Source organism: Mesoplodon densirostris, chromosome 8, assembly GCF_025265405.1.
Source record: "Mesoplodon densirostris isolate mMesDen1 chromosome 8, mMesDen1 primary haplotype, whole genome shotgun sequence".
Classification (NCBI taxonomy): Eukaryota; Metazoa; Chordata; class Mammalia; order Artiodactyla; family Ziphiidae; genus Mesoplodon; species Mesoplodon densirostris.
Window position 1 is genome coordinate 97,398,951 of NC_082668.1, and position 14,732 is coordinate 97,413,682.

The 14,732-nt window shown below is 36.0% G+C and overlaps 1 protein-coding gene across 1 annotated transcript in view; it reads right to left on the reverse strand.

Moving 5' to 3' along the window:
* The window catches only part of ZNF385B (zinc finger protein 385B), a 327,360-nt gene that overhangs the window by 73,757 nt on the left and 238,871 nt on the right, over window positions 1-14,732 (reverse strand). The window contains exon 4 of the mRNA XM_060106809.1: window positions 12,490-12,635. Within this exon, the coding sequence (XP_059962792.1) occupies window positions 12,490-12,635 (146 nt within the window). The remainder of the gene's footprint in view (window positions 1-12,489; window positions 12,636-14,732) is intronic.

Here is a 14,732-nt window from a genome sequence, read left to right on the forward strand (position 1 = left end):
GGTCTGTGACACAAACTAAAAAGGCTTAAGATGAAAAGAAAACCCCACTAGGCAGGAAGAATTGCAAAATTGGAAATCTGGACCTATTTGGATATATTCTTCATGCTGTAAAGCAAAGTAGAAATTAAGTGTTTTTTCCTGAAACAGAGAACAACACATTCCTTAGTCTGGCACTCAGAAGAAACCTGACAGGTGAGGACTAAAAGGCTCAGTGCAAGGTGACAAATCTGGAATGCTCCAATACTAAGCATTGTGGGCTCTCCCATGCCACACTGTCATGACACAGCGGTACAATGTCAGAGATCGTCTACATTTTCAAACTGTTTTTTATTTGTTTTGAATTTTAGAACCTTCCCCCCAACTCTACCCCCAAACAGAATCTTAACTGGAAATTCAATATAATAAAACGCTGAAAACAGGTCTGGTTAAAACACGTAGGTCAGGTCCCAGTCTCACCAGCCTGATTTTAGTCCAACTTCCTCACATGAAAGTAAGAAAAGATACGGAGAACTTTAGTAACTTGCTTGAGCCTCTTCAGCTAAGACCAGAACCCAGATCTCCTGCTATGGTTGCCAGATTGGCAAATAAAAATCTTTTTTTTTTAACATAAATGCGTCAAATATTACATAGGCTATTCTTGTAATAAAACTGATTTGTTGTTTATCTGAAATTCAACTTTAACTGGGCATCTTGCATTTTATCTGTGCCCTTCCCCCATCCCCATTCAACGATGTCACTTCTCTCCCAACGTTGATTCTATTGGTCCTCCTTTTTCTTGCAGGCTTACCTGTCACACTTAACATTTTAGGACTTTAATTAGGAAAGTGGTCCCTGAGTGGTTTTGCGGACAGGTGATATCAAAACCATTTTATGTTATATATTCACCTTGCTATTGCCTTTTTGTATGGATGTATATGTGTATACATATCAACTCTTCTCAGCAAAAAAACATTTTTGGTTCAACTCTGCATTTTTATTATACAAAATATACTATACTTGTAAAATAAAATAAAGAGCTTTAATAAAGTGCCTTCCTCTGCTCTCTGGGGTGAGAACTACTTTATTGAATAAGGCACTGTTAATGGTACAGCTTGACATTTAACATTTATTCATTTGATTTATAATTATTTTTACATGATTGCAAGGAGGCTATAGTTCAAACCAAAAATAGTTTAAACTGAACTGCTTTCCTCTCTTTTGAATTTGTAAGGAAATCTAGTCACTTCTGGGTAAAACTGTTTTATCTACCAAACTTATTTCAAATATACACAAAGCCCTTTCTGTCCCTGTATGTTCTGAGTAAAGCAATATATATCTATGAGAAAAGTGAATATAGCAAATGAAATCATAAAGTTAAAAATGTGCCCAGTTTGCTTATATTTTGGCCACAGATTTGGCATTAATATTTCCTAATCAAACAATGGAGAAAAACCTACATGAATCACGTAGCAAGTTGTCATGAAACACAAAATCCCTTCATGAAGTCTCATGAAGCAAAAATCATTTGTATTTATAATCTACCTACTTCCTTTGAAGACTTTCAGAAACATTTCTGAATTATTCTGTTTGCCATTCTAAAATTCTACCTCAGGATGCTGGTTTCAAAGTCTTCCCAATGCTCATTTGAAAATTTTTATTCACCCTTCTCTCTCCCCCAACACCTAACACTTACTAAAATGGGACAAATACTTATATCTAACAGCATGAGAAGTTGATATGTCACTTTATTTAAAGGATAATTAGTCAGGAATCACCAAATTTCTGCCTCTCAACAGAACAATATCACAATAACAATTGTTGGCAGTTATCAAACCACTGAAGTCCGAGTGGCCTCCTGAAGCTGGGGTTAAAAGCTGACCTCTGGAAATCAATCATGTTCTCGGCAGAGAAGAATATTTCAGTGATATGAAAGCTGAAATGGAGACTATAATCTTTTCTGATTACCCTCGAGGCTGAAGCAAATGCAAAAAGGAAAGTCTATGAATTGCTGATAATTTCCTTTGATGACCGATTCCCAGGAAATTCTGATATTACTCTTGCTCTGTAACAAAAATGATGGTTCCCCAGAAGTGCAGCTTCAAAGAACTCCACATCTGGGTGTCATAATTCTTCTTCAGAAGCTACTCACCCATTAAAGGGGCCGGGCCTGTGAGGTGGCAGCTCTCCCTCAGAAGACAGTGGAAGGTCTGATTGCACAAGGATTGATGAGCTATGTGCCACAGGCTCTTTCTAGAAAGTTCTTTTATGAAGGAACTAATTTAAAATGTATCTGTTTTAAACCTTTTTTCCCCCCACAGAAGTCTAAAGATTGATTACTTCTCTGCTGTTCCTAATAGCTATGGAACTATGAATATCTTGGCTTGTATATTTTTAAAGTTTTACTTAGGCTGATGCTTGTATTCTAATAAAAAATAGTTTTCATACATATGTACATATTGTTAAGGTCTATATAATATTTGGGGATAGACTATAAAACTACTAATCTTTTTTCAGGAAGCATTGAATCTACAGTTAGATGTCACACCGAATTTACAGTTAGGTGTTACTGCACAGGTTAAGTGGGTTTTTCTTTTATGATTGGCAATTTAAGTTCAGAAAAAAAGAAGGAGGTAGGGTGAAGAGAGATCTGTAACAGTCAAAAGTCTAAAGAATTTTTAGAATAGATTTCCCTTATCAGTACATGAAAGATAAATGAATATGCTGACTACTTTGAGTTTAAAATATTTTTTTAATTGCCATTTTAACTAATGTCAGTTTGATTAACAAATAACATGAGAATAAAGGTTCTATGTTTGGAAGTCAACGGTGTTTTAAAAATATAGCAGAACACATCTTTGTGTCTTAGGTGTCAATGACAATGTGTCATTGGTACACAGCTTTCCGGTTCAAAATACCTTTATACATAGCCTTCAAAGTCTAAATATTATTGAAAGTAAATGGTGAAAAAAGGAATCCAAACAAACCAGTTATGGTTATTCCCAACCTCCACTCAATATACCCTCTCCCCAACCCTGCTCAAGATTCATTATCCCTCTGTATTGTTTTCAGGCAGTCAGGTGATTCTGATCTTTAGGTATGCACTACTATTATCTCATTCAAGGTAACACAAATTGAGCACCTGCTTAGCACCAGACATGACTTCTTTAAACTGACTGTAAATTTCTTAAACTCAAGAACGAGGTCTTGGCCGTAACCTTAGCATCTACCTTGATTAGGATTGCTCTAATGCACAACGCCAGCCCCAGTGATAAACATAACTTGGTTTACTGTAATTGGTTAGGAAGATGAGATCAAAGAGGTAGAAATATTAATAAAAATATTAATATTATTTATAAGAATAGAGCTTTTCTGTTTAGGAATCGTTTCATAAACATTATCTCATTTGAAATTCATGGGTATTTTAAATTATTAAAAATAGGATGGTGATATGTTATATTGTTTTTTTCACAGATACTAAATTCTAGAAATTTTCTAAATATTCAGTCATATCCTTAATTCTCCATAACCATAATAAACTCAAATTTTCATGACGTAGTAATATAGACTAGGAAGGTATCACCCTAGTTTTAAAATGAGGAAAGTGGAACTAAGTGATTTTCTCAAGACCAAAGAAAACGAGTCCAGCTGTAGTCTTCTGACTCTCGTCAAGTGCTCTTCCCCATGTAATGAAGTAGGTGGCTCTTCCCTCTTCTCCCTTCCCCTCAGGTTCCTGCTTCCCAGGATGGTATGAAGCAGAGTGCAGGCCAGATAGGACTGTTAGAGGCTTACTTTGGAACAAGTCAAGCAGCCTTATTTCTCAGATCAAAGGGAACGCTCCAAGTGGCTTTTTGGGAGGAAGTTGTGTATAACTGATGAATGAGTGACTGACTGACTGAATGAATGCCACCACCCCCTTTAGAAGGTAAGTACTTCAAAAGTTGAAACTTAAGTATATACCATGTGATAGTGACTATTGGTAATCATTTTAGCATCTAATAGCTTCAGCTCATTTTGGGAAATGGAAATTTTGTGGGTTTGATTATCATGACAATGAACCATTTTACACATAGACCCAGACTAATTGTTGTTTTAATTGTTGGAGACTTTCTGCACATTTCTAATTATTTGTGAATCATAAGCCTGTGAAAGAGATCACATATATTTCTTACTACACCTCTCAGATCTTCACTTGGCTCTAGAAACTGTTCATAATAAGAAAAAACAAATATGAGACTGACAAGACAAATCTATCTTCTAAATAGAATATAGTGCAAAGCCTGATATTAGGAGCCACAGTGATTTATTGGGTACTTAAGAAAATATGCCCCACACGAATAACCTGTGAGAAATACACACATTTAAATTCAGGATACAGTAGGGTGGAGACCAGCTCTTGCTTGTCTGATATTTAGCTTTTTTTTTCCTTTTCAGTGGCAGAGCTGTCTATTGGAAGAAATGAGAAGACTGGATTATATTCTACAACCTTCTGATCTGCAAAAAGCGTACAACAATGACACATGTAGCATATTTCATACGTGGATGTGTTGAAAGAATTAATTGTAGAATGTCTTTAAAATATGCTAAAGCCCTCTGATACTAGAATTCCATGAAAATAAGGTATTATTCATATAAATTATGTTCTTTCATATTATCGCAAGCATCAGAACATAAAAAGGAAGGTAAGAAAACCTAAATTGACAGCTAAATCTGTGAAAAAAAGTATTTTTCCAAGATCCCTACTGAGCTCTGCAAAGATGTTGAAACTTCACAGATTTGCTAAATAGCACTCCAATTCATCTTTAGCACCCTCAATGGCAATTATAAAAATAAAGGAACTGGAATATTCCAAAACGTTTTTCTCTCCCCAAAAGAGATTTGAGACCTACTTTTGAATACAAGAATCTAGAGGGAGTAAAAAAAAAAAATGGTCTGTGCTATTGGATGGGTTCCCAAGCTTTGATAAAGGTTTCTCAGGGAACACTACCATTAATTAATGTTTATAGAGCAACCAATTTAGAAATACCTTTTCTGGGCTGGAGGGAATGTTTTGTACAATAATATTTTGCCACATTTTATATTTATTAAGCTCTCCTACTTTACCACAGGCATAAAGAGCCTTGGTCACTGAGAGAAGCTAAGAACAAGGTTGTTGTTGGTTTCTTCTTCCTTTAATTAACTGGAGATTTGTTAAGAATAAGATACATTTTTAAAGAAGAGGGCCTGACACACACTTTTTCCAAGTTGACTCTACTCTTAAAAAATGCTGACCTGGGACAGCGCCAAGACTGAAGACCTGTCTTGCCAGAATATCTGATGTGGCCTCCAAGTACACATAATCCTTGAAACTCTAGCACTGAAGATGAGGTCCCAGAGCCATGTGAGGTTAAGACTAGGACGATGAAAGGGACATGCAAGAGGACATAGCATGGTGGGACTATGGGTGCCTCTTTTCACAGACTCCTGAAACCTTGTGTTCCCTTACCCCTTAAAGGTCCATCGAAGTCTTAATCTGATGTTTCTTGGCAGCTTTTATCAACTGAATTGACTATTTATTATAAGCAGAATCCTCTGTTATCTTATGGTGAATTATACAAGAGGAAGAAGTAATTTCTATCAGACAGTGAGCAGCTTCTGCCTTTATTCACTATAACTTCTTCTTAGCACAATGACCAGCACATGTAGACCTTCAGTAAGTGGTTGTGAATGCATTCCTTTTCTTAGATAACCTGAACAAATAATTTCATTAAGGACAGAAAACACATATGACCACATATTATATAAGCATACTTGTGTATATATACATACCATATCAATAATATCTACATATTCTAAAGGGGTTTCAAGAATGAGTAAAGGGATATTTGAACACAGTCTTTAGTAGATAAATCTTGAGATTTTTTGAATAAGGCAGGGGACGTGAATTAAGCTTAAAAAGGACATGTTTGTGGTTTGAAGAGTAGAGGAAGACAATAACACTGAAGATCACTACATAGTTTGTTTTCCTTCCAGTGGTCATGTTTACATATTTTTTCTCTCTGCCATGTTCAATAGTGATGTAAAAATTTCTAGACAGTAATCTATGCTTAAATATCTGTATAAAAATCTTCCACAGTTTTGTAGCACATATCAAAGAGTTCCTATAACCACTGATTTTTCTAATGATCTGGAGAGTGTTGCTGTTGACTTATCTAAATCCAATAATAGGCTGTCATCCTCCCCTCTTCCAGTAAATTTGAGTAACTGTGGAAAGTTTCAACTTGGCATATTTCTTTAGAACATATGAAAGAATATGACCCACTGATATATTTTAAGCATATCATGAAAATAAAATTTGACCGTATTCTCTTTTTTATTTGACTGGGACTAATGTGTCATTTCAAGTACTGGACATACTACTGTCCTAGGAAATATGGGACATATAACATTTTATGACAGGAAAGCATTACTAGAGTAAAAAAGAAGACTCAGATGGCAAAAATTCACTTTGGATTGTATTAGCAGAGGTAAGGTATTTTATTTAAATAAAACTAAAGAAAAATTTAAACAAAAGAAAAATAAGTATTTAAATGTTTAAATAAGGACTTCATTAAATTAATAAATATATTAAAAGCAGGTGAAACATTGAATGTTCTAGCTTACTCCAAGTTTCTTTATAGTAACATCTTATGAGAAACATGGCATGAATTAACAGCAAAATGAATGTGATTTTGATTCCCTATTTCTTTATTTTGGACCTCCTTGATAAATATATTATTATTTCTACTACAAGAAAGAAAATTTTTATATAGTCATTGATATCACCAAACTATGAATAACCCAGAATCTCAAAGAGTCTAGAATGATAAAATAAATGGTAAACACATGTCTCATTCCACAGCTTGTCATGGATGATTCAAAGAATCATATAGCAATTTGGGACTTTATACTTTAGAAATGATCTTTATTCTGCTCCACATATTTGTTCATGTGTCAGGAAAAAAAATAATTTTAAGGTAGGTAATAAAAATCAGATTATTTTTCACAAAAAAAAAGATCACTGAGCCTCTTGCAATAAAGCATCAGAGACCTCCACTGTGCTTGTGCATTCCTGGAGCAGTTGCAAAAACGTGGCAGGACTCACAGACATTTGAAATAAACAGGTATGGAAACTATTGCCAAGCAGCAGAGAAACTGACAGGAGACTGTGGTCTTGAGTGGCTCTTGATTATAGCTACAGCTTTGGAGAGTCACACAAATATATCTGTCCATGTATCTAATATGTGGCTGTTAAAAAGAAATTTGATCTTCTAATCATCACATACAATATATAGGTTGCATACATGTCTTAGTCTGCTTGACCTGCCATAACAAAATACCATGGACTTGGTGGCTTAAACAACAGAAATAAATTTATCACAGTTTTGGAGGCTGGAAGTCCAAGATCAGGGGTGCCAGCATAGTCAGGTTATGGTGAGAGCTCTCTTTCTGGCTTGCAGCTGACTTTCTTCTCACTATGTCCTCACATGGTAGATAAAGGAAAAGCTCTCTGGGGTCTCTCCTTATAAGGGCACTAATCACATTACAAGGGCACCACCTGCAAGACCTCATCTAACCCTAATTACCTCTCAAAGGCCCCATTTCTAAATATTATCACTCACGTGTTAGGGCTTCAATATATGAATGTGGGGAGGAGGGAACATTCAGTCCATAACAGCATGTGTGTGAGTATGCCTTCTAAATGGACCTATTTTATCATATTAAGTTGATACAATCCATCGTGTTAAGTATGCAATTCATTTGAATTTTGAAGAAGTCTCTTATTAAGGAGAACCAAGTATTAGACAGGTATTAAACATCAAGTATTAAACACCAAGTATTATCCAGGTAAAATGAAGATAAAAATGGAATCCACAATAAAGGAAATGGAAGATTCTAATTCTAATAGGGAGAAACAATTATATACATTTTGGCAGCTACCAAACATCATGTACAAAAATTAAAGGATGACCATGGAGCAGTTGGCAAACTGAAGTAAAGTGAATAACAAAATAATGAAAATAGCTCTATTGAGATACAAAAAATTCATTCTTTCTGGCCTTTCTTGAACACTATAAAGTTCAGTAACTTTTCACTTCGCCTATATTTCTTGGTTTTTATTATCTTGCCTTTTCTAGCCTATTTATTCTATTTCTTACAAGTTTCTTGTGCCCTGGGTTTTTTTGTTTTTGTTTTTTTTGTGGTACACGGGCCTCTCACTGTTGTGGCCTCTCCCGTTGCAGAGCACAGGCTCTGGACGCACAGGCTCAGCGGCCATGGCTCATGGGCCCAGCTGCTCCGCGGCATGTGGGATCTTACCAGACCGGGGCACGAACCCGTGTCCCCTGCCTCGGCAGGCGGACTCTCAACCACTGCGTCACCAGGGAAGCCCTGCCCTGGGGTATTTTTGTTTTATTTATTTTGTTTATCTCCTTCCCCAAACCCAGTACTGTTTAGTCCATATATTATATTTTCAATAACATTCAGTAATTAATAACTTTGATTTTAAACTAAATGCTCCTAAGATTAGGGCCTAGGATAAGGAATGCAGTTGATACTTGCAGAGTGTCTATACCATCCACACAGAGAAAGCCAGAACTATAGCTGGAGAAAAGTTTATAACTAATTATTGCCTTTAGACTAAAAAAGGATGACAATTCTCAGGAAATTAAAAGTAAACACCGGCTCTTATCACCTTGCACGTAAGGCTCAGAAATGCCGGAATTCCCTTTGCTGGATGAGGGACCATGAACATTGAAAACCAAGGAACTAGAGCCCTTTCTCTGTTCTTTTCTCCCTTCCTTCCTTCAAAAGAGTTTTATTGAGCACCTATGCCAGACACCAAGCATACAAAGATAAACAAGATAGAGCCCTTGTTCTCAAGGATCTGACATTCCAGTGAAGATAGATGGATAATCAGGGAGAATATGATGTAATCGGGAGGTACTCTGGAAGTACAGAGGATGGGCACTTAAGTCAGATTGCAAGAGTCACAGAAAGTTTCCTGTGAAGGAGGTGATCTCTAGGTTGGGCCCTGAAGGACAAATAAATGAAGGTGGGGTGGGGTGGTAGAAGTAAGCATCAGTGAGTTGCCAGGCAGAGAAGCCTATTAAACTTTAGATATGAAGGCCAAGATCTTTAAATTTGCAGAGTTAACATCCTCATTCTCCAGCCATGCGTCCTTGACACACAGCCCATCATAAAGTATCAGTGATCCAAACCCCATTTTCCCTAGTATGTCTCCTCAGAACTCTGCTTGAACAGTGTCTCGAATTTTTTGCTTATTCTCACCTATAAACACTGAGAGAGATTTTGTCTTATGGAGTAAAAGGCAAGATAGCCACTAAATGAACACTGAAGCATATCTCTTCACTGCATACAATTTAGTATAGAACAGGCACCTATTTGCTTTGGAATATGACAGAATCCCATTTCATTCTTGCTATGTTTCTCATGTAACATTATCATACTCTGCTATAAAAATAGGAAGAAACCATTACTTTATATATATATTTTAAATCCAAAGAAAATAGCAAAACTTGGAACTTCCAAAGCTTTCAGCTATGGTCTCAAGAGTACAGTGTTCATTCTTCTGATAATGGTTATGAGTTAAAATATATTTCTTATATTTACTAATATTACCCTTGATTAAAAATGAAGTGATTACGGTAGCATTCACGTTGGTTTTCAAAGAGCACACAGACTACTGAGTAGAATATATTTTTAAAATTTGCTAACAAGAAATTATAACTGTTTTTAAAATACATACTACATTAAAAATTCCTTTCCTCTTTCTACTTAATGATTCTGCTGAAAATTATCTACCATGCTGCCAGAAAAGAGCACAAAAGATTTCTGATTGAGCTTTGTTCACACTGAATGAGCTGGGAGGTGACACGGACCAAAAGAGCTAAGGACACAGAAGAGCCGGAACATCAGTTTTGAAGTTAGAAGATTCTAATACAAGACCCAGTTCTTCCTTTACTAACGCTTTTTCCTCATGTAGACAATAGGAATAATAACCATGGTCGATTAAAATGTTCTAAGGTCTGAGTCCTTTGAAGAATGTAAAACATCACAAAATACAATAATCTAGTATAATTATTAATAGTAATGTAAAATTATTTTCCTAGGAAAATGTGGACAGTGACTTTTATGAAATTGCCCTAGGAAATCTGTTGGGTGAGTTAGACACTGGAATGGAAAGGTCCATAGGAAAAGGATTAGAGTAACTGAAACTGCAAATCAGTGAAAAATCATGGGTAATCCAATGATCCCATAAATTCATTTTTTTGCAAGATGATAGAGGGTCCCACTTGCAATGACTTAATTTTTAATACATTACCAGAAGGACTCTGTATCCAATAAATGCCTTGGATATAATATAGAGAGAATAAAATGACTATATCATGCAGTTCATTGCTATATTCTTCACTTTCATGAAAAAAATTTTTTTCATTTGAAAATTACAAGTTTATTTGCCTCTAAGAAGGAAAAACAATGAACATCTCTTAGAATTATTCCTTGGATTTTCTCAAATACATCATAAGGTTAATTGCTATATAGAATAAACAAACAAAAAAGGCAAGTTAATACATCTGTAAGCCCTACACAACATTAAAAAGCCATTATGAGACTATCTTTTTAAAAAGAACTTATAAAAATATTCTTTTCATTTCTGTTTTACAGCCCTTAAGAACAAAGAAGTATATATAAGACATTTAGAAATTCTCTAAAAGTGACTTAGAGAATAGCGCTGATCAGATGATCACAGTTGTAAAAAGACAACAGTGATTGGTTTCCTAGTAGATATGTACATATCACACATCTAGAAGGGGCTGGAAGGATGCATACCAGCTGCTGAGGGCGCTTTCCTCTAGCGAAGGGAGTAAGTGTGTCTGCAGGGGCAGGGAATGGTGACTTTGACATTTTGCTTTGAATGCTAATGTTTTATTTGAATTTTTGAAATAAGTATTACTTGTGTTAAAAACAAAATACAGAGAGGTGAACCACAGTAGGAGACATTTATGCTAACCCACGTCATCAGTACTGCTTCCTGACAGTGACTGGACTTCTGCAGTGGCTATAAATGTTGTCTTCCAAATGTACATTAATCAAAATACAAAGACCTAGTAAATGTTTTCAGAAGTATAGCTTAATTCAATTATGTCTGGAATGTATCACCCATGTTTAGATAGAGGACAGGATAAGCATGCTTGAGTTCAAGTTCTCTAAAATGGCACGATGTGTTGCTTTGGTATGGTCACTCCTGATGGATTAATGTGACCAGGACAGGCATGATTTATCTTACTGAGTTGCTCCACTGCACTAGAAATGCTGCTCGCCTTTTCAGGCCTTTTAAAAAAACCCTGTGTGACTTGTGTCTGAAAAAGCCCAAGAGGACGAAAACATTCAACCGTTTACTTGCTAAGTTGAGCCCAGTGCTCTTTAAAAAGTTGGCTGTTCCCCTACCCTCTAATTACCTTACAATGCCTAAGCCACAACAGAAGGCATGTCAGCACATTATATTTACATCCCTTGAGGAAAAATCCTCTTGATGTTTTCACTCCATACAGAAGATACGTTTGCAGAAGGAAATATCTGGCAGTACTTCAGATGTTCACTGTCTGGTAATGCAATTCTTTTTCTTGATTACGGTAGCTTCTATAATGCTGTATCATTCATGTAGAACATCATACCCCAACTGACTGTATTTATTGACTGAACAGACATAATTTATGCAATCATCTGAACTGGTTAAACTTTTCTTTTACTAGAAGCTTAGAATCTAGCTATGGACTGACTTTAGGCTGAATTCTATTGTTGAAAGATGTCATGTTCCACTTGGCATACCTACAAAGTTGTCTTTCATTCAAACAGAAGAAGGTCAACTGACCTGAATGAAGAATGGTAATTATAGGTAATTCACTAATATTTATCATGTGGTTTAAAGGGAATGTCAAAGTATCATGCAGACAAGTAACATGTCGATCTAAAATGAATTTTTTCCTTTTACTAATAGAATTGGATTCACATAATCTACAATAGCCTCCAAATAAGAATTCTGTTTGTGTAAGAGTCTTTATCTAAAAAATCTCCCAAATAAAAATGTACCCAGGAAGATGAAACGTACACTTTCTTTTTCTTTCTACTAGTAGGGAAAAATCAGTGTGGCTTGATACCTCTAAATTGTGTTCTTGAGCATGTGAACAGCATCCCAGAAAAGATATAGGTTCGCAAGCCATTGAAAAGTCTATTAAAATTGCACAAAGTAACAGGTGAAAAGTCGCCTGTGGAAATATTTATAAAATAAATATGCTGGTTATTGTTTGGACTAACTCTCATGGGTGAAGCATTATCTTTCATAATGTATAACCAATATATGGTCTAAAACTACACACTTTGGAAACAGGCTATATCTATTGCCTATTCACAATTGTAATGAAAGAAAGAGATTGAGGAGGAGACAAATAAAATAAAAATACATTTACTCACTGTGTTAAAATTTGGAAACAGCCCAACAGCAGCAGAATTACTGTCTACTGGAAAAGACATAAATGGTTTGATATCCAGTGAAGGCTGCATCATCAGGGTAGGTGTGCGCACAAGAGCAGGAAGGGTAGTAGAGTGGCATGTACTGCCTGCCAAGAAGAAAACAAAAATGAATTCAATCTCTTGCTCACATCCATCTCCCTCCCCAACTTACAGTGCAAAAACAAGACTGCTGAGCTGCAACCTGCAAGCAAGAGTTATGCTGGGAGTCAGCAAATGGCACAGGGGAGAAAGTACACTCAAAAAGGGTCTTCTGGCTCAATGCCTAAGACAGTGAAATAGAATGTGTCCCTATGGCAAAGGTCAAGGGCTGCTCAGACTCTGCTGAGATACATAGTACACAGATCCTGCTGGCAGGTGAGGCAGAATATCATCCTCTTGTTCACCAAAAATGTAGGACAGAGGAGGGGAGGAGCCTCTTGAAGCCGGATGCAATTTACTATTCACAATTATTGAATGGCTAGTTGGCACATTTTATGCAAATCAGAGATAATTATAGGGTTTTTACCAGGGGAAGAAACCTTGGACTCTTATAGTTACTGTCCAATCCCAGGAAAGTTATCACTCAAACAATTTGTTCTCTTAAAAAAACAGAAAGTTACCCTTCGTCTGGACACTGGAGCATTAGAGAATCTAAAAGGGGTGATTATAATCAGGGTAGAGGCAGGGTTTTGGGGGACAGGGAGGATTTGGAACCAAATTCTTGACTTCAACTTTTATTTCTAATGAGCCTTGTATTATTTTAGCAACTATCCTTTTAACAAGTTATTAGCTGTCTTTACATATCTGGTGTAACCTGTCTGTAGGAGATTTAACACACTCCTCTCCAGGGTAACATGCATGTTTCTCTAGCCTATAAGCTCTACATACTGCAGATAAGTCATCGCTGCTGCAGGTGGCTCTCCAGGAGACAGGCTCTGATATGCCCTTTTCAAACAAAATACAACAGGCATATTGAGATAAAATTCACCTACTTGAAGTGTACAATTCAATGATTTTCAGCATATTCAGAGTTGTGCAACCAGGACCACAGGCAATATTAGATTTTCATGATCCCTAAAAGAAACTCCATACCCATTGGCAGACACCCCCAATTCTTCCCAACACCTCCAGCTCTTGGTAACCACTAGTCTACTTTCTGTCTCTACAGATATGTCTATTCTGGACATTTCATTTAAATGAAATCATACAATATGAGGTTTTTTGTGACTGTTTTCTTTTACTTGGCATGTTTTTAAGGTGCCTCCGTGTTGTAGCATGTATCAGAATTTCATTTCTTTTTAAAGCTGAATAATATTCCATTGTAGATGTACAATTTTTGGCTTATTTATTCATCAGTTGATTGGCATTTGGGTCGTTTCCACTTTTTGGCCATTATGAATAATGCTGTTATGAACATTCATTTCTAAGTTTTTGTGTGGCGACATGTTTTTAGTTCTCTTGCATATATACCTAAGAGTGGAACTGGGGATTGTTGGGTCATGTGGTAGTCATATGGTTTAACCTTTTGAGAACTTCCAAACTGTTTTCCAAAATGGCTAAACCATTTTACATTACCACCAGCAGTGTATGAAGGTTCCAATTTCTCCTGACATGCCTATATAGGACCACAAATAATTATATGCCTAAAATCCCCTGCTGGCTTCAAGGAGAAATGAACAGTATGGGAAAATGCTCTGACTATTAAAATTTCCACCAGTCTTCTTTCACGGTGTCCCAGAATAGTTAAAATTTCTATTTCAATGATATATTTTTTGGTAATGAATTTCCTTAATAAACTCTGCATAATATTTCAAATCATTCCAGAACATTACTGGCAGTAGTGTTTAATGGACTGTCTGTCATACCTCATTTATATTGATCCTAAAAACTGAAAAAAGAGAAGGGCATCTGAAGCATTTATCTGTAATGGCAAGTCTTTAGGTCAGCCCGTCCATTAGGGAATATAGAGTAGGACTCAGCAAAAGAGAATCAGCCAAAAGTATAGGTCAAACAGATTTTTTTTTTTTCTGATGCCAAAGTAAATACTCTGATCTCAGCCTGGCATTCACATAACCACCCTGCATTTAATTACACATTATTCTTCTAACATTGCTAACTTCAGAGCTTATAGGTCCAAGATGATATATTATATCAATATGTCAAATGTTACAGAGGCATTTACTAAAATATTTATCTTAAAAGCT